This window comes from Poecilia mexicana, unplaced genomic scaffold (assembly GCF_051168715.1).
Source record: "Poecilia mexicana isolate PSO_F unplaced genomic scaffold, ASM5116871v1 scaffold_10, whole genome shotgun sequence".
Lineage (NCBI taxonomy): Eukaryota > Metazoa > Chordata > Actinopteri > Cyprinodontiformes > Poeciliidae > Poecilia > Poecilia mexicana.
The window spans coordinates 28728116-28747735 of record NW_028263379.1 but is presented as its reverse complement, the minus strand read 5'-3'; the positions used below and the strand labels follow the sequence as shown (position 1 = coordinate 28747735).

The following is a 19620-nucleotide window of genomic DNA, read 5'->3' as shown; positions in this document are numbered from 1 at the left end:
CGGACCTGGAATTGAGAGCTTGCTCTGGAGATAAAGAAGTCAACAGTACAAACAGAAATCTGTACTTTTACCAGCGTTCCCACAGTCCTTGCTTGCTCGAAGGACGAGGAAGATTTGATGACAGAGGCATCCTGGTCTTCGTAGGGTGTTTGGGCTCTCCCTTAGAGTGAATGCCATGAAGCCCACACTGAGATGTAAGCCAGATTTGAATCAAGCAGAAATGGGTAGGAAGGCAGTGGCCAGGCTAGTTATTTGCTGACCACTCTGAACTACTTATTGGTGGAAATATAACATATTCTTGCATCTGAGGCAAAAGGCTATGCGGCCCCTGAAAGTGCTCAAATTCTCAGACACAATATCCACCCCAAACCTTCCAGAGTATAAATTATATTTATCAACAATCAAGTTACATTTAAATTTGCTCTTAAGGTTTCAGAACACTGAACTTAAAATGATCTTAAAATTGTAGGATTAAAAAAAAGGACAAATGTCATACAGAGGAAAGTACTTTTATAGTTGGTTTATGAGGGCTTCAAGTTCAGCGGCAGCTTTCAATGCTGCCTTTCTCCTTTTCTCATATTCAGGTTCCGTAAACAGCTTTTTCTCCACTTGCTGATCCTCATTTTGTTGCGGTTCAGAGATCTTCTCCAGTGGCCTGGCGCAGTTCGGAGATCACAGTTTCATCTGTATGCACCTTATACCTAGCCACCATAAGGCTTTGCGTGATTTATAGGCGCGACTTCCGCTGCTAACCGGAACCGCCATTTGTTTACATGTTAGCAACTCGCTAGCCGTCTTAGTCAGCGCTTTTAGGCTATAAAATATGTGGGAACACCAGCTTAAATGTGGCAATATTGTTTTACCGCTACCTACAGCTAATGCGGGGAGGGATGGCAACTTGAAGAAATGTCCGCAAATAACCCGCACTAGCAAAGTTAGCTACTTCACTGACTCGGTTGCTTCGGATGCAGATGCGGGTTTTCTTCCCTGGGCTTTCTATCCACACAATGAAATGAGCACACGTAAAGCATTTCTGGGTTCTCTGTTCAAGTTTAGAATTTTTGCCAAATTCTTTTTGTTTCCTTTTCTGTCGGTAGGCGATGAAAACTATCGCCTTTGTTTTGGGAGCATATGTTCACCTGTTGCTGCCACAAATTGAACTTGGCCTGATTGTTAAGGTACAGCCACGAACAGCACAACAATTGCCCGAGCTTATATGGTTAAATAGTTTTGACTCGATTAATTTGTTTATGTAATTATGCTAATTTATAACATACTTTGTGTTTTAACTTAACTGTATTCCTATGTGTAAGTGCTTCTTGCTTATACAGGGTCTGAGTCTTATCTGCTTCTAAATGCTTCTTACTTATAAAATATGTTGATTTTACATCTTTTAAATATGTTCATTTCGACTATGCATTATGTTTGCAGTGGGATTTTATAGAAAAGGCTTCTGTAATCTGGTCAGACGAATCAAAGATGTGGTTTTATTTAAAACCACATCTACGATTTTACACATGAAAACAATTCGGAAATCTGTTGACCTCGCGCAGCTGGAAAGTCAAAGCTGCCTCGCGCTCTTTAGCTCGTGAAACCCTCCCCAACCTCGCCGCAAAGGGGCGGGGCCGAGTCTTTTCTTCACACGTGATTGGCTAGCGGGGCTCCTGCGCAGGACGGATAGCAAAGCTACAGAGAAGCTCCGGAAAGACACGAGCTCTGTTACGGTTCACTCACCTCCATGTGTGTCTGACGAGACTGTGAAATTAACCCGAGCATAAAATTGTTGTCTTCTCTAGCAGAAGACCAAGGTAGAACATTTAGCATTTTAACGCTGGGGGACCGACACTGACATGGCGACATCGAGCTCCTGTGTTGTGGTAAGTTCTTCCCTCTAGTGAAATGAGAGACGGTAGGCGTTCGGGTGTTACCGCTGTTTGAGCCCAGGGGAGTAGCACGCTGTACTGAGACTCGGAGTTCACTCAATGTGTACTGCATTGTACAATTTAACGATCTGTCCTTTCATTTTCAATCCTTAAAAGCGTGGCCTGCGGCTGGGGACAGGCACGCGCTGTCCACGTTCAGCTCGGTGACGTAGATAGGATACGGTTCAGCGTAATCTCACAAAACAAAACGTGTGGGTCTCTGCGCTTGTCGGCAGCTGTAATTGTGCAATTACACAATTATTTAGAGTTAATCAGACTGTTTATATGGTTACACCTAGTAACAGAGGGACGTGGTTCAGAAAGACTTTATTTAATAGTCAAGTATGAACTTTGGTTCATAATTAGGATAATTTACCGAGGTATCGTAATTATTGATGTGCAGCGGCATTCTCGTGTTTTCACCCTAAATAAAGACAATCCAGACAATGGTTACTGACTCCAATGCATCTAATACTGATTATTTTAATTCTTCCGATATTTTCTAAACAGTTAAAATGCAGTTTTAAGTTTTTAAGTTTGTTTTTCTGTTTTTACCACTGCTTTGTAAATCACTTCATCCGACACAACTAGAGAAAAAAATGTTGAACAGTCAGCGAGTTGATCAAAATCCAGCATACTGACTTCTGATTGGAGGAAAACTATGAACACATTGACTTCTGGGGCATTGGACAGGATGCCCCTGGAAACCTTTAGACACACATCACATGGAAACCAATAGAAAAACAACTTCCCAGGCATGTCTTCATAACTTAAAGCTATGAAGACATCTCTGGAAGAAGTCATCCAGAGATCCTAATTGACGTCTTTGATCATCTCAGTTTGTTGATCGGCTGGTAAAATACAGAAAATCTGTCATTTTTATTTTTTTTATTTATTTATTTAACCTACTCATTAAATGTATCAAAATTAAGACCTAACTGCATGAACCGTGATGCCGTTTTCTGAGTGAAAATTGGATACATGCAAGGGACGATGGATAACGAGATGAGTTTATAATACATTTTCTTTTATTGCTGCACATAAAAACCACATTATTGCAACACATTTGTTTTCTTTGTGTTCGAAAAAATAAAAAGATCTTTCACATTCAGAACAGGCATGTCAGACTTTACACAAAACTAGTGCTCTGTAACAGACAGGAAAAGGTAAATAATAATAGGAATTAATAATAAATAAGTAATAATAGGAATAGGAAAATAAATGGATGCTAAGTAAAATGCACCAGTCATTTTACTTAACATTCATTTATTTTTACTGTCTTTTAATCCTAATTAAGTAGGACATCTTTTTTGTGTTTTTTTAGTTCATCTTTATTGTTTTTACCACTGCTTTGTAAATCACTTCATCTGACACAACTAGAGAAAAAAATGTTGAACTCTGAACTGAATCTAAATGGATATTTAGGTACTTTAAGTTAAACCTATGGGTTAAAAGGTTAAAAAGAAAAAGCATGTTTATGTGAAGTCTTTGTCTAAACAGCTTAATGTCTGTAAAAATATCACAATTTTATTGTATTTACAAAAAACTGTCTAACATAAAATATGATTTTAAAAAATCAAGAAGGAGTCAGTATTTTGAATATTAGTCATAATATTAACAGTTTAAAAATATTTTTAACTATCCATTGAATGATGCGTGTCTCATTAAGTTTATCCTGTACAATTAATTAAGCCTTAAAGTTTTTTCTTTTTAGTTTCCACATCGTAACTGTCCATATTGTCATGACTGGAAATATCCCCAAATCGCCACAGTTTGTAGTAAAAAAGGTTCAGAAGCCGTCGTTTTCCAAACTGACCAGCAACAGGTAGGGAAGGGGCAGTTCTCTTTGGCATCTTGTTACCACGATTTTACCTGACGGTTACGGCATAACGGACAGCATCATCACTGTTGAAACCAGAATATATTAAATCCTTGCAGGGTTTCCCACAGTGTATTATAAGCCTGGTGGGCCACCAGGCTTTACTTGTGCCCCCACCAGGCTTAGCATAGTTTTTTATTTTAGTTTTTTTTTTTTTAGTCATTGCCTTTTATAAGACTTTATAGTTGGTGTTTGGGTATTAATTGTCCAGTCTCCCAATAATGTATAACTAACAAGTGATATTTTCATGTCAACTTTAAACATTTTTCAACTCAAAAACATGGCATGAATGACTGCCTAGCGCACCGAGCTTAGCAGGTTTTCTGGGCTAAACCCTGCCTTGGTGTACTTACATGAACATAAATTTTCAGCTAATACTGTCGTAGCGCTCTGAGCTTGAGATATTTGAACTCGTACGCCCCTTTGGTTGAATCAGGGCTCGTTTTGTCTTTGAAAGTTTGCTTCGGGCTGAACTCTATTTAGGATGCTATGGATCAGAAATGCTTTCGACATGCAATGCACCGTGTAGTTTTATGTTCAGAGCACAAAGTCCTGCCCTGTGGGATGAGATCGTTCGGTAATATTTGATTTATGGCGCTGTGACGAGCCCCACGCTGGAAGAAAGTCAAACAAATATCCAGTTCTCTGTTTTCCAAGAAATGGTCAGTGCAGTTCAGATTGTGATTAGTGCTGGAAAGCAAAACAGAACCACTGGTTGAACAGCAAGTTTGCTTCAAATCTGTAGACACGGGACTTTTTCTCTGCCACACCAGATTTAAAATGGCACCAAGTTTCTCAGTATAACCACAAACTTAAAGTTTTTTTGCTCTTGTGACCTCAGATCAATGATTGTAGATATAATCTCAGGTCATGTGACCATCAGAACATCTGGGTTAATCAGTCGTTATTTTTTTGTAGCTGAATGGGTTTAATCCAAATATGATCTGCAGCCGTTGTAGTTTAGCATGCACCATCTGGTCTGCTAGGAGCTGCATCAGCTAATGTGCTTTAAAGATTTCCACTTCCACGCTGCGTCTTTGCAGAACCGCATCCCATCATTCTCACACTCGCTTCCCAGTGTCACATGATTCCAGTTATTCTGTCTACCGATTGACCCCGACAGGAAATTCAATCTTCTAAAATGTAACTGGAAAAGGATTGAAGCATCATAGGAGTTTTCAGAGAATACGGCAGAGCTGGTGACATGTTTTTCTCTGGGACAAAGTGTTTCCTCAAAGGTAAACCCTGAGCAGGTAGAAGGATGTCTGGAAATGTAAGGCCCTCTTTTTGAGCGCCGTGGATCACGGTTACTTGCTAATCTTTAACAAATGGGTCGTGTCCTCTATTTAGTGATTGATAAACTGTCTGAGTTGTAAAACAGAAGGTTTTACTGCCCTCTGTCTGGTGGATGATCTTTTATAGCTTAACAACTTCAAAGATTTGAAGCATTTCTTAGGTTTGTTTTTTTGTTTGTTTGTTTCCAGATTAGCGATGAGGAGCAGGGTTACGACTTGGATCTTTTCTGTATACCCAAGCACTACGCTGCCGACTTGGAGAGGGTTTATATTCCTCACGGACTCATCTTGGACAGGTGGGTCACCTTGTTCGTAACGACTCAAAACTAGTCGATGAAAGCGGTAAATTACAAGGTCAACTAAAGGTGGCTGCTCTGTTTAAATTGTGGGTTAGATTATAGCCCCTTTTGCACAGAACAAGAACACAGAGCATCTTTAAAAAGTTTGTTTCCAACAGTGTGACAACCTCCCCTTGAGCCAACCATTTGACTTACTTCCACTTGGTTTCCTTCCTCAAGTTTATCCTGAATTTCTGTGTTACCTATCAAAAGAATTCAGATCAGAGTGTTTATCTGGTTTTCTCTGCAGAGCCTGTCTGTCATAGACATCAGTCTATCACATAGTTTCTCGTTTGCAACATCAGGTTACAGTATTTCTTATCTATGTTGTAATTTATATTCATCAGCTATGTTCAGAGGTAAATCTGCAAACTTAAATACAAAATGCCTTGTAATTTTATACATACCACATAAAGTTTTTATACATTGTTATGAAGCTTTCGTAAACTTTCATGTATTTTGTTGGGATGTTAAGACGAACCAATAGAAGTTAGTGGGTAATTTAGAAGCAGAAGGAAAATCTTTTTCAATAGTTTTAGAAATTTAAAAATGTTGCCATGTATTTGTACTTTGTCTTGTTTTACTCTTAATTAGCATCCTTAAAAAGTCTTACATTTGTGTATCTAAAATTAAGGCCTTAAAATGTCAGAATGTCTCATTTAAAAAAATAAGATGGCCTTTAATTTGATAATCACAGGTCTTAAATTTTCTTATTTAATCTTGTATCTTCTATGTATCTTTTTTTTTTCTTGCTGACTTTTCTGTCAGGGAAGTTTGTGGTTGAAACATAAAACATTTCATTGCTTAAGAGGAGAGACTACGATTGCAAGGCACAAATACAGTTTCTCATATCTTAAGAAGATTTTGTCCCCCTTTAGATAAGACAGCTGTTCCTGTTGTAGCAAGTGGAAAATAAAGAGGAATTTTGGCTGACGGTTGCACAAAACGGAGCTGATAATCCTGACTGTGTTTCCGTCTCCCCCCCCACGTTATCTCAGGACGGAGAGGCTGGCGAGGGAGATCATGAAAGAAATGGGGGGCCACCACATCGTGGCCCTTTGCGTTCTTAAAGGGGGTTACAAGTTTTTTGCAGACCTGCTGGACTACATCAAAGCCCTGAACAGGAACAGTGACCGCTCCATCCCCATGACAGTGGACTTCATTCGCCTCAAGAGTTACTGTGTAATGTATCGCTTCACCCTTTGTTAGCCGCTATTTACATCTGTAGCAGCTCGAATCGTGATTGCAAACAGTACATGAGGTGTTTCTCCAGCTCATCTGTGGCCTGGTGAAGGTCGCCCAGGGTTTCCCAGGAGGCTGCACAGAAACTGTGTGATTAAAATAAATTGCAGCATGAAATAAACTCACAATCAAAATCACATGTTTTCATTTGATGTTCAGTCATTTGACCCCCCCAAAAACTAAAAAAAAAAATAAAAAATAAAAAATAGAACATCTCCAACATAAACCCAAAGATCCCTTGTACTGACTAATTCAAATGAACCTTTGTCATTTAGGATTTACACAGTCTCTGTGTCGTAAAGTAATTCAGATAATAGCAAGCGTAAAACATTAACACTGACATTGTAGAAATTCATACAAATCTGCAGAATTTTATATGGTTTTAGTGATTTATTAAAAGGTCAATTTGTGGGATGATGTTAATAGCTTTCCCATTTTTTTGCCATTTAAGTATCATTATTATTATGCTGTGTTCCTCTTTTTAATGCCCTGTATTCAAATGGATCCACAGTAAAGCGGGTTCAAATTAAATTCTACTTAAAGTTATAAATGAGTATTTCCTTGTCCTACCCTTCAGCATTATTTTGAGGCAACAGATTGGATTGCTCTTTGCCAGCCCCAGGAACTTCAATTTATTTAATATATTTTAACAATACTCTTTAATTAAATGAGTTGCAACAACATTTATGTTTTATCAACATACTGGATAAAGTTTTAAACAGTTTCAACCTGGACAAGCACTGATTCTTACTTGTACTTCCAGCTTCTGTGACATCATGGTAACTCAGTTAGCTCACCAGTCTTCTCATCCTTACAGAACGACCAGTCGACCGGTGAAATCAAAGTGATCGGAGGAGACGATCTGTCAACTCTGACAGGAAAGGTCAGTATGGAGAAGAGGGCATTAAAAGCACTTCTGGCACTGCCCAGGATTATTGTTACCATTTCTAAATGTACAATACGATGCATGTGTTTATAGCCTTCAAACATTTTCTCACGATCCAACCACAAATTTCATCCTGATACCTGATCACATTTCTCAAGTGAGCATATCAGCAGAACAAACCCTTATGTATTTTATTTTTATTTTGCGTAAAGCGCATGAAAAGGATCAAATAATTCTGTGGTGAAGAGAAAAATCTACAGGGTCTTCTTTAGTTTTGTTGCACATCTGTATAATTTTCCCATCAGCTCTTATACGTTCGTATACGTTCCCTTTGTATGAAAGGACTAGAATTATGAACTTTGATTTTGTCTAACATCACTATTCAGTATATCTTTGTGCTGCTTATAGCATAATTCTGACACAAGTGTTCACAAATTAGTAAATCTGATGAAAGAGGAGAATGCATTTCAAAAATCTACATTTGAAATTACAAATTTGCTTGAAATCGTCACCACTTTAAAATCTCTCTTACCAAAATAAACTACTTGTCATGTGTGTAACTTGGCCGTATGTTTTAGTTTAATACATCCATATAATTTTTGTGTGCTTCCACACATTTTCACTGACTCCGCTTGTAGCAAGTAGCATCACATTGCCACAACAGATTGATACGGACGCAAATTACGTGATTAAATATTAACATTCTCTTTTTCTCTTTTGCACAGAACGTCCTAATTGTGGAGGTATCGTCTTCCTTCTCTCATCCTGTAATAAAGCAAAGGGCCTCTTTGATCCCACTTTCATAAGCTCCTCTCATGCTTTGTCTCAGGATATAATTGACACGGGCAAGACAATGAAGACGTTATTGCAGCTACTCAAACAGTACAATCCCAAAATGGTTAAAGTAGCAAGGTACCCGAACAACTTCCTTTTAATGCCAACACGTGTAAACTGCACAGCAGTTTCTTCTTTCTAATAATTGGTGCTTTGCTCTTAGTTTGCTGGTGAAGAGAACGCCGCGGAGTGTCGGCTACCGACCGGACTGTAAGTGACTTTCTTCACTCAGCTGCTACAGTTTGGAAATGTGAGGATTTGTCGTATAGTGCCGTAACACTGACTAGTTAATTTTCCCAACATTAAGGATTGTCTGGCAGTGAAGATCCCAAACAGCAGAGTGATTAAAAATGAAAGTTTGCTCCAATCCTTATGTAAACCATATTGGATCGCAATTTAGTTTCTGAATCCCAGCTGAGGGAAGAAGATCAGCGTAGCAGCCAGATCTGCTTCTTGGATCTGTAATGTGAACAAAACTGCAGGTGAAAAAGGGTTCAATAATTCCTTTCTTCAAATTTAGAAATGTAGATGAAGTGAGATCACTGTGTTATTAGTCATTAGGGACAAAAGCAAAATGCCTTTTTAAGATGGTGACTGATATGTTCTGATATGATGTTCTGTACGGACATGGACTGAAAGGCCGCTCAGAGGAGAGGAAGCCATTTATTTCAAAAGCAAGATAAAAAAACCAAACTAGATTACAGTTTAGAAATGTTGCACATAAAGTCCTGAAGTTTTGCCGTCACAAATGAATCTCATAGCTGGCTTGGGAATGCCAGGATGTCCTTGGAAAACCTGGAAAACAGGAGAGGATTGTAGATTTCTTTAAGATTGTAGATTTAAAAAAATATATATTTTCAGTTTTATGTTGTGCTGACATAATTTATTGTCAGTTTCATTTATTTAAATGTCTTAAACCTTGCAGACCTTTTGTAAAACTACAAACGTACGAGTGAGGGGAAGCACAGCTCACACATTTACACCCTGAACTCACTTCAACTGGCTATCTGAGGTTTACTCAGACGGTTATGGGTTTACATTCCACAATGTGAACAGATACAATAGTTTAGTTCCCCTGTTTTTCTAAAATCAGTTCATCTAAATAATGTGTAAGTTTTTTTTTTCCTGTTAAATTGTACATCATAAACTTTCAATAATGTGTCAATTGTTATACTAGCCACAGTTGAGAAAATTGTTTTTCTCCTTCTTTCTTTTTTTTGCTGTAGTTGTAGGATTTGAGATCCCTGACAAATTCGTGGTGGGATATGCTTTAGACTACAACGAGTACTTCAGAGATCTGAACGTGAGTATTGTATAAATGTAAACAAAAGGAGCCTAGTGGCTTCGTTTGTGTTTAAAAATAGGAAAAATGTGTTTGATATGCTTCAACATTTACGGTCCTGTTTTTCCATTTCAGCATATCTGCGTGATTAGTGAAACAGGGAAGGAGAAGTACAAGGCATGAGAGGCACTTCAGTACACTTTTTTTTTTTTAAATGTATGGTTAATTTTTTTCCCCCCCTTTGCAATTCATTTTGTATCTGATTGTTTCATGTTGTGTCATAATGAACGCTGAGCCTGCTCAGGGTCCCAGAGGATTCGCTGAGGCGGTGGTCCTGCCGGTCTGTTTCCATCGCCGCGCACCTGCACATGATTGCCTTAAGATAGGAACGAGCCCACCACAAATTAGCATGACGCTTTTATGTTCCCACACTGATATTTTTTAATGTTGTCTTTTTTAATTGAGTAATTTATTCAGGGAAATGCTGCTAGCGTAAATGTTAACAATTGAGCTACCAAAAGATTTTCAGCCTCCTGTTTTAAAAGAAACGTCGCTTTTTATTGCAACTCAGCTTTCACCAGAAACTTTCTGCAGCCGTTTGGTTGGCGCTCTTACAGAGAACAAAACTATTTCTGGAATGTTTTTTTTTTTTTTTTTATAATTTTTGTCCATCTTGAACAAAACCTGAACTCTTCTTTGGCATATGTGCAAAGACTTTCTTTGAAACGTTGCTTGTTGTAATGAGTCCTAACTGTTTGCTGTTGTCCCCAACGGCATGCTAAAGATCAAATATCCCTCTGTTGGACTGTAAAATTCTTCTTCATATACTACCTGTAATTCTCTTTAATTTTTTTTAATAGATGGGGGGACTTTAAATACTGCGAAGCATCCTAAGTTTACAGATGAAAAATGATGAGATGCTTCTGGGGGCGAGTGTTAAGGGGTTTTAAACGGGGTCTGAGATTGTACTTGTTTGGTTAACGTCACAATAAACGCTCTTGTTCACTTCTGCTGTAGTCCTGAACGTTTCCGCACAGACAATTAAATGTTTTTTCCCCTCCTGTGACTCGTGCATTTCTGTTCAAGGGTTATAGTTTCTAATTACATATTCAAAATGCACCTTAATGCTACGACTGCATGTCTTCAGTCAGAGGCATCCGTTAAACAACTGAAACAAAGGCTGCTACAGGATACCCTTCATGAATGACTCTTAAAAAAACTTATTGAAAGCTTCAATTTTTATTGCCCTCTTGATAAATTATTGAAGATTTTCAAAGGTCCCAAGCATTTTTTTTTTTTGCAAAAAAGTATTACTGTTGTGGTGGGTTACAATGTTGGGGTTATAAAACAAAATAACCATTGATGAACATATGAGAGGTCACATCTAAGCTTGGCAGAAACCAATAAGACTGCAAATTTGTGTAAGAAGGTACTCTTATCAGGTTATTATTTTTTAAACTTTTTTGGCCTGCTTTGAAAACCTGATGTATGGTGGACAGAATTGGGTAGTAACTTGTCACATTTACTGGAGTAGCTTTTTGGAAAAAAATTTACTTTTAGAAGTGTTTTTGCTGTGCTGTACTGACCCACTGTTAACTTCACTGAATGAAGAGTAAGCTTGTTTCAACCAAAAAATGACCAAACACACACCTGAACTCTGCTTTCAAAAGAAAAAAAAAAAAGTCCGAGGCAACAATCAGTTACTCAGTACTTGAGTAGCCTTTAAAACAAATACTTTTTTACTTTTATTTGGGTAATTTCTTGTACGGCTATTTTCTATTTTTATGTATTATAATATTCTTACTGGAGTATAATTTTTGTACCTGTGGTGTTAGAAAGTCTCTGCATTTCACCCTGAGCACGCCATAATGATGTTGATGGTGGCATGAAGCATGCATTGGAGCCGAAATACAACTTTGCAGATTTTTAACTTTTAAAAAGGGGGAAAGAAAACCCAAGTGTCGTCTAACGTCCAATTCACAGTAATGCGCTACTTTATGTTGGTCTCTCGCAACAAAAATACACTGGCGGTATTAGTTAAGATGAAACTAAACGTAGAAAACTTAAGTGATTGCTTTAAAATTAAACTTTGAAACAATAAAATGTGTGTAATTTTTTAATTCTCCAGCTATTGACAAGAGTATTCTGATTTATTGTATTTTTGTAGAATTATTAGCTACATAAATGGGGACACCAACATTTTTTCTTTTTTCAGCCTGCAGTATTTGGTGTCACACCGGTAAATGGAACGGTCTCATTGGACAGCTATGCTAACGTTGAAAGGGGCGTGAAGTTTCGTGCTAACACCTAGCTTCAATGTAATAATCTGTTGGGACTCTGGTTCATTCTTGGCGGTACACACCTAGCAGAAACTATATAAATTATGCTGCTGATTCTAAGGGCAATATTCTTAGTAGACCGAGTCTAGTTAGTTCTGCGAGCCGAAGTGGTTAGCAGACTGGCGGAAGAAAACAACGTTTAGAGGAATAAGTGATGGCACTTCAATGCTAACGTTGCTAGTTAGCTTCTCCGGCTATCTAGCTCAACCATCTGGGTAGCGAAAATGAGTGGAACACTAGCTGAGCTGCGCTAGCTAGGAGGTATGATAATCTTTTCATAGCAGCGTCGTTCCTTTAACGCTATCCAAATTAGATTTACAGGAGCATTAAAGCTGTACATAAATCAACTGTTAGGTTAGTTTGGCTAAACCTGGCTCGTGTTAGGAGGCAAAGTGTAGTTATAACTCGGTTCTTCGCTGAGACCCTGCCGCCTTGCACCAGCAGACTGAACGGGTCAGCAGCTAGCAGCTACTGGGCATTGTGTAGTATGTAGCCACGGCATGCTAACCATCCATCTGGGAAGTTTTTGACTGCTCATAAAGTCGCAGGCAGAATTTGAACAGCGTAATTGGAGCTGCATAAAGGGCGCATAAAAACACTGTCATGGTTAGAAACCGTTGTTAACTTGTCACGTTGAGGAAGGGGCCCTGCATATCGCTCTGGGTCGTCTAACATTGTGCTAGTTGGCTCGGCTCATGTCGCCTCAGTTTGTTTGATTTTGGCCAAAATTAATTTCAATCATGTAAACCCGGGTATAGTTCGAGGGTCAGTAATGTAGCATTACTGAGCTGGGCCGCCATTTCAGGTTCATGAATCCGTGACGGGCAGCATTGTCGAGCAGAATGAACAACTCCGGAGTCATGCCACAAGAAAAGATGGAGCTGGACCTGGAAATCCCAGCTGCCTTAGTCCAAAGCGATGGACACCTGAGGAGATCAAACAGTGCACCCATGATTAACGGACTGAGGTTCTGCAATAGTTTCCTATTTATTTTTTCCCTCCTCCACCTAAATCACACATCTTTCCTTGAATGAGTTTTTCTCTTTCTAACACAACACGACTTTGGCGCGATGGCTGACCGACACATTTCGTTTGTCATTGCAGTGATAACGCTCAAGTCTTCCAGAGAGAGGTCCTACGTTGTCGCAGGAACAGCACTACAGTTGTCAACAGACCCAACATGGTACGTTTCTGCAACTTGGTCATGTTGCTGCAGTGCAAGCCTGAGTCCCACAGCACTACATGTCCTTACTGTGCTACAGGTCCCTTCATCCCCCATCCGCGTGCCCAGCACCAGGCTTCACCAGATAAAACAAGTAAGTATACATGTATATGTCACCACTGTTAACTTCCTTAATGAGAAGACTTTGCTTTTTAGTAGTAGAAAAGTCTCTTTCAAGAAAAATGTATCGCCAAGTTATGGAATTTGCATAGTATTGTCGAAAACTTGAGTATTTTGACTATTAATCTTATTTTTTCCTATATTCCTCAGCTTCTATTTTAGAAAGCTTTTAGTCTGGCAGCAGTGATGTCTGCAGACTGCATTTTAATTTACAAAATCAACTTTATTTCAGTTGTAGAACACTGACTTTTATAGTCATTGCTTTTCTTGTTCGTCTTTACAGGAAGAGGGAATCGACTTGATGAACAGAGAAACTGCTCACGAGCGGTACGCCCCCCGTCAGCGGCCGGACGAAGACATTAGTCTCACCTGAAACGCTTACAAACCTGATTTACATATTTTTGTCCACACAGGGGAGTTCAGGTCGCCATGCAGATGAGCCACTCTTGGGAGGAAAGCCTTAGTCTGGTAAAAAAAAAAAAAAAAAACTTTAACCCTTGTTGTTGTGGTGGATCTGCTCTTGTTTTTTTTTTTTGTTTTGTTTTTTTTGGGTGGGGGGCATTCCTCAGAGTCAGCAGCAGCTGTGTTTGTGTGGTGCAGGCACGCTTTGGCCCCAGGCCATTTTTCGTCCTCTCTGTATGAATGTGGTGAGGACGAGTAAAAAGCGTGCTAGATGAACGTTTGGGAGTTAACAGGGCCACCGGTCTTTCAAGTCCAGGCTGAGTCGGTAGTATAATACTCCCACAGTCTGACTTTTTAACTTACAACGCCCTGGTACCCCCCGATGTGGGAGGGCGTTCTGCGTCGGGGGATTTACTTGCTTTCAGCCTCTGGTGCTGCTGTGTCCGCAGAGCGACAACGACATGGAGAAGTCTTCGTCTCCGAAGCGGATCGACTTTGTGCCCGTGTCGCCTGCTCCGTCCCCGACCAGAGGAATAGGAAAAAAGGTGTGCGGTCTTTACCAGAATCTACCGCGACAGTTCTTTGTCTTCATCTTTTAAAACGCAAAATTTAACCAATTAGCAGACCTCTGGTGACCTCATCACCGTGTTTTTTGTGTTTCTTTCCCCGTCCCCCTCAAGCAGCAGTGTTTCTCTCCCTCGCTACAAATACTAGTCAGCAGCAACGGTCTGACGCCGAGCCCGATACCCAGCCCAACGCGCCGGTTTAGGTCAGTATGTGTTTTTGGAGTTGCAGCTATTGTTAATCTGTTCTGTTTTTGTTTTGTTTATTTTTCTTCCTCTAATCCAGAGGTGTCCAAACTTTTTGTCATGTTGGCCAAATAAACCAAAACAAAACAAAAAAACCTACTAAAATCAAGCAAATAAATTAGTATTTTTATTTAAGCAAAAGGAACGTTATTCATTGTACGTCCAAAACTCAGAAAGGATTTTGAAAGTTTGCTGTGATTCAGAGCAAGCCATCTAGTTTTCAACAAGTCACGGTTCTAAGGACAGGATTCTGGTCACTTTCTTTCAAAATACTTGCTACATTTTATTAATAAAATATACAAAAGCTGATTTGGATGCAGCAAAGTCGATCTTTCAGTAGTTTGGTTCTGAAAAGATAAAGACTTCGTGTTGTACTTAACATTTTCCATTGCAAGAAAATTGTCGGTATTAATTTTACACTTGAAATGGAGTTGGGACTACGAAAATAAATCATGTGTCTTATATTCTTTGGCTTTGAATGATGGTGACCAACAAGAATGAGTAATTTGGCAGATTTATCGACCTTTAGCGTCGCTGTTATTAAACTTTATTAAAAGTTTAATGCTCGACCGCACGGATTAGAATCGATCCGGCATAAAATTCAAGTTTTGCATCCGGTTCTTGTTTCTGAAAATCTTCACACACATTTTCTGAAAGCTCTTGTCTGACAAGTGAATTTCTCAAAATATCATAACTCGAATGACGCGTCTTCTGACGGAAACCGTAACGTAAACGAAGCTGCACATTTCCTAAACGTCTGCTTCGACACGCCAGTCAGAAATCTGCTTAACGCTTCTGCTCTCTTCAGCCGACGGAGTCAAAGTCCGATCAACTGCATCAGAGCCAGCATCCTCGGCCCGATGAAGCGCAAAGGTGAGACTCGCTTCCTGTGCTCTGATCCGTTTTACTTGAAGAAAACTTTCCATCCAAGTTTGACCCTGCAGTTCCAATGATTTCCAACTTGGGTCAGAGCACATTGATCTTTTCAAAGCCGTTTCTGTCGAAGGCAAACTTTATCGACGCATACAGAGAAACATAAATGTTTTGCGTTGAGTTTAAAATTGCTTAGAAAAAGATTTGACTTGTAAGAGTTTAAATGTAGTTGGTTTGTTGACTACTTTATCATTATAGCTAAAGATCTTTGTGAACATACAGGGGAGATGGAGACGGAAAGCCAGCCTAAGAGACTCTTCCAGGGAACCACCACCATGCTGTCGTCTGACGCGTCCAACCTGTCAGACCTCAGCTCCTGGTAAGGGACAGACGCCACGCTGTTTGGTGAAACAAAAATAAATAAAATCGTCTTCCTGTTGGAGGAGATTAGATTAAAACTTTAATTAAAACTAGTTTGAGCTGAAATCAGCAGATTGACTCAGGTAGTGTAGGTTTGGTAAGGGAGGAAAATAGAAATAAACTACACTAAAAGTTTGAGATTCTCTCTTTTTTTTTTATGCATTTTAAATTCTGGTAACAAATCAGACCAATAAATAGTGTCATGTTATGTATTTTAACCAGTTTTATCTCATTTGAAAGCTGGTGACAAGTGAGTTCAATTGACATTTATTTTATCTTTACATGTTTTATGTTTATCTCTAACGGCTAATGTTACATGCGTCAAACTCGAGGTCCGGGGGCCAAACGTGGCCCGCTGTAGCTTTATTATGTGGCCCTTCGGACTCCAGATTACATCAGTAAGTCCCTCCAGTTTTTCACAATCCTGCAAAATTCACACAAAATCAACAACGCCCCACACTTCTTCTGATTTTACTGCATTTTTTTTTCTTAAAATTGGTAAAAAATGTTTAAATTAATGTTTAATATAGTCTGTGATCAATATGGCGATTAATACAATGTCACATTTAGCCTCATACGTTGGCACAAAACACACAAATTCCTTACAAGTATTTATAAATTAGCACCATAACATCTGTGATTTTGATTTAAAAAACCATAAAATCCTGGAGGGACTGATTAGTGTGAAAAGATGATCAATATTTAATTTTAGGAAACACTTAATGACTGCTGAAGCAAATAGCCATTTATTAGTATTTTAACAGTTTAATGCCGCAACCGGCCCTTTAAGAACATTCAGATTTTTGATATGACCCACAACGAAAATAAGTTTGACACCCCCAGCTTATGTCATATATTTTATATATATTATAATCCTCAAAAGCACCTAAAGATGGAATAACTTTCTACTTCAGAACTGTGAGGAAGTAGAAAAGCATAGCAAGTCTGTAGGAGTTTCTTCGGTTTCAGCCAACGTGGTCGTCTTCCTCTCTTTCAGCCATTCTCCAGATTTACTGGACGGGAGTCTCAGCAGCATCGGCTCCTCCACGGACTCCCCGGGCAAGATGGAGGGCGTGTCCCCTTCGTCGTCCAGCAACTCGCCCTTCACCTCCCTGCAGGATTTGTCTCCGAAGTGACCAGCAGCGACGGCCACCATCTCGTGCGTTTCGGGGCAAAACGGCGTCTTCCTCAACCCAAGTGATCCCAGTTAGGCCCGCCTCTAGTTTACATGGACCTTATTTGTTTTGTTTTGTTTCCATATTTGCCTCTGTACCACTGTTGTCATGGCTACTCTCTCAGAGGCTGTGGACGGGTTCAGGTTGAGGAATCTAAAGCCACGCATTCGTTTGGGTATCGGAGGTTACGTCTGAGCGACACTGACTGAAGACACTGTGAGCGGCAGCTGCTACTTGGCTGTCTGGGGTGATGCCTGGCTGCTGAGTGGTGTGGTGTGTTACTGGTTTTACCGCCATTTTGTCCCACATGTCCCCAATCACCTCGGAGAGACTCTGCGTACTGGACAAAAAGACTGATCCTGATGTAGTGCTGGAAAGCTTCGTCCCGTATGCCTTTGTATGTACACAGTCTGCAGATTTTTTTTTTCTTTTTGTGTAAGAAAAGATTTAACTTATTGTTTTCCTGCTTTGTTTTGTAAGTATGTACATATGAATCCAGTAATGATATGTATAGTTTTACATTTGGCTGTGAGGTGAATGTAAGCGCACGCCTTCTGGGGTACAGCTACGGAGAGTTCCTCTTTTGTTTCTGTTTGGAGAAGATTTCCAGAATATTTTTGATTATAGACTGTGAACTGTGGTGACTTTTTTTTTTCTTTCTTTTTTTTTTTTTGGGGGGGGGGATGGGCAGATTTTTAGTTCTTATTTGCTGCGACCATAACAACCCAGATGGAGCGAGCGATATGCACCTAGCAGGAAATCGTGAACGAAACCTGTTGATTTCTGGTAGTCTTTCAACACTAAGAGGTTCCTGTGTATCTTGTGGTTTTTGTAGATATGGAAAGTGTTAAAGATTACCCCCCATTCTTCAGGCAAAGTGTTTATTTATAAAGATTTATAGACAAAATATATGTATATATATACATATATATATATATAATTGAATGTTTATAGGTTTTCTCTTAAATCGGATAAAACTGACTGCTAAAAGGAAGACAACCATCCGATTGGGATGAAGAGACTGCTGTTGCTGTCATGTTTTAGGTGCGTTGCACAGGAAGCCCAGCCTGTGTCTGAGTCTTGAGCAGGAAAGATGTAAAAGCTTTTTTTTCTTTTTGTTCTGAGGAAAAACAAAATGCAGAGATTCAAGCCTGCACTGTGATATTTTGCACCAAAATGTAATTGTTGGGTTCTCCTGGGTCCGGTCCGTACTCTCCTGTGTTTACGCTTCCTCAACCTCCATTGCTCTGCCGCCTTAAATGTTCATGTACAAAATGAATTGATTGTAAATCATTTCATGTAAGTGTTCCCTTTTAATTTAAAGAAAGGCTTGGTTTCAGATCTTCTACTGAATGACTTTGTTTTTACTCTGTTCTTTTCTGGGAATTAATTTATCTTTTTTTTTTCTTGGTGTTTATTGTGCAACGCCGCCTTTGATCGCTGGCCACATTGATTGAATTATATAGCAAAAGGAATTGAAAGGCAACTCAAATCAAGAGTCACTGTGGGGAGGAAGGATTTCCTGTAGCGGTCAGTCTTCCATTGGCTTGGAAGAAACCTCTGACTGAAGACTGTTGGTCTGTGACCTGTCAACATGCTAACTGCTTCATATCCAGACAGCAGAGATATTTTGCAGTAACCTGTCCAGGATGAAACAGTTGACACTGTTAATGCATGAAATGGATGTTTTGTTTTTATTTTCCTGGATTGTCCTCCCATAACATCTGCAGCTGGGGTTTTTATTTTTATTAATACAGTATAGATCCAAAGAAGACTTGTTATTGTTTCTATGGAAACCTTTTTCTGTGTTAATATTTTTGGGTCATTAATCTGCTAAAAGACCAAATGACGACTCATTTATAGTTTATTAAAATACCAGGTTTTTATTCAAAGCCTGGTATTTCAGAGGTTATGAGGTCACACTCGCAACACGATTCACAGAGCCTGTGGAGGAGAAACAGGCCCGCAGCATCACAGACCCTCCACCTTGCTTAATATTGGGGATGTTTTCCCACTTATTCAGAATTTGTTTGACTTCAAGCCAGCTGGAGTGTTGAAGTCCAACCTTTGTCTCATTTGAACAAAGCGCACAGTTCCAGCAAAGGTAAGCAAACAAAACATTTGTGATGGTTGGATTAAAAAAATGTCCAAGTAAATAAAAGTACTTGAATTAAAGATTGGATGTTCTTGTTCCAATTTTTCAATACTGAATTATATTTAATACTGAAATGTAAGATCTATTTATTAGTAATGCAGCTTATTTACCTAAAGCTGCAGCAGATGAATTAAGTTTTAGAAGAAATACTAACAGTTGCAAGAGACGGGTCGATGTAAACATTTCCATTAAGTGGATTGTTTTCTAGTCTTTACAACTGCTGGACTGAATAGTCAGTGTAGATTTATGTGATGTTAAACTTTTGAGAATAATCATGCTTTTTGATTGGAACTACTAGCACTACAAAGCAGCTGTATTAAAACTTTATTTAACATGAGTTTCAATGTTGCGTCAAGCTCTTTGGTGAAATGTAAAAAGTATCTCAAGGGTTTACATGGGAGATAAAAGCTTGAATGCGTTGTCTTCA

The 19620-nt window shown here is 39.2% G+C and overlaps 2 protein-coding genes and 1 non-coding gene across 4 annotated transcripts; all 3 read left to right on the top strand.

Moving 5' to 3' along the window:
• Window positions 1-1655: 1655 nt before the first annotated feature.
• hprt1 (hypoxanthine phosphoribosyltransferase 1) lies at window positions 1656-10744 on the top strand. Its single transcript, XM_014986889.2, has 9 exons — window positions 1656-1877; window positions 5286-5392; window positions 6433-6616; window positions 7494-7559; window positions 8288-8305; window positions 8392-8474; window positions 8560-8606; window positions 9623-9699; window positions 9814-10744. The coding sequence occupies exons 1-9, from the start codon at window positions 1851-1853 to the stop codon at window positions 9859-9861; spliced, it is 657 nt and encodes a 218-aa protein (XP_014842375.1). The 5' UTR covers window positions 1656-1850; the 3' UTR covers window positions 9862-10744.
• A 1197-nt stretch (window positions 10745-11941) lies between these two features.
• Window positions 11942-18391, top strand: pabir2 (PABIR family member 2). Of its 2 annotated transcripts, XM_088009776.1 has the most exons (11): window positions 11942-12278; window positions 12823-12984; window positions 13122-13200; window positions 13280-13333; window positions 13643-13686; window positions 13773-13827; window positions 14211-14306; window positions 14445-14530; window positions 15379-15443; window positions 15726-15822; window positions 16861-18391. In XM_088009776.1, exons 2-11 carry the CDS (start codon window positions 12860-12862, stop codon window positions 16997-16999), a joined length of 840 nt encoding a protein of 279 aa, XP_087865902.1. In that variant the 5' UTR covers window positions 11942-12278; window positions 12823-12859; the 3' UTR covers window positions 17000-18391. The 2 variants fall into 2 exon arrangements, with proteins under 2 accessions (XP_087865902.1, XP_014842373.1); XM_014986887.2 differs by having other exon boundaries at window positions 11943-12984.
• LOC148157151 (small nucleolar RNA U109) lies at window positions 13958-14108 on the top strand. Its single transcript, XR_015764527.1, has one exon. It is a non-coding gene; the product is annotated as a small nucleolar RNA U109 (small nucleolar RNA).
• Window positions 18392-19620: the final 1229 nt, after the last annotated feature.

Excerpts from the sequence above, each read along its gene's own strand:
- hprt1 (XM_014986889.2), top strand. The coding sequence starts at position 1,851 with ATGGCGACATCGAGCTCCTGTGTTGTG. Across the intron at positions 8,475-8,559 it reads AAAATGGTTAAAGTAGCAAG|TTTGCTGGTGAAGAGAACGC; the intron begins GTACCCGAACAA and ends CTTTGCTCTTAG. Across the intron at positions 9,700-9,813 it reads AGTACTTCAGAGATCTGAAC|CATATCTGCGTGATTAGTGA; the intron begins GTGAGTATTGTA and ends TTTCCATTTCAG.
- pabir2 (XM_088009776.1), top strand. The coding sequence starts at position 12,860 with ATGAACAACTCCGGAGTCATGCCACAAGAAAAGATGGAGCTGGACCTG. Across the intron at positions 12,985-13,121 it reads CCCATGATTAACGGACTGAG|TGATAACGCTCAAGTCTTCC; the intron begins GTTCTGCAATAG and ends TTGTCATTGCAG. Across the intron at positions 13,334-13,642 it reads GGCTTCACCAGATAAAACAA|GAAGAGGGAATCGACTTGAT; the intron begins GTAAGTATACAT and ends TCGTCTTTACAG.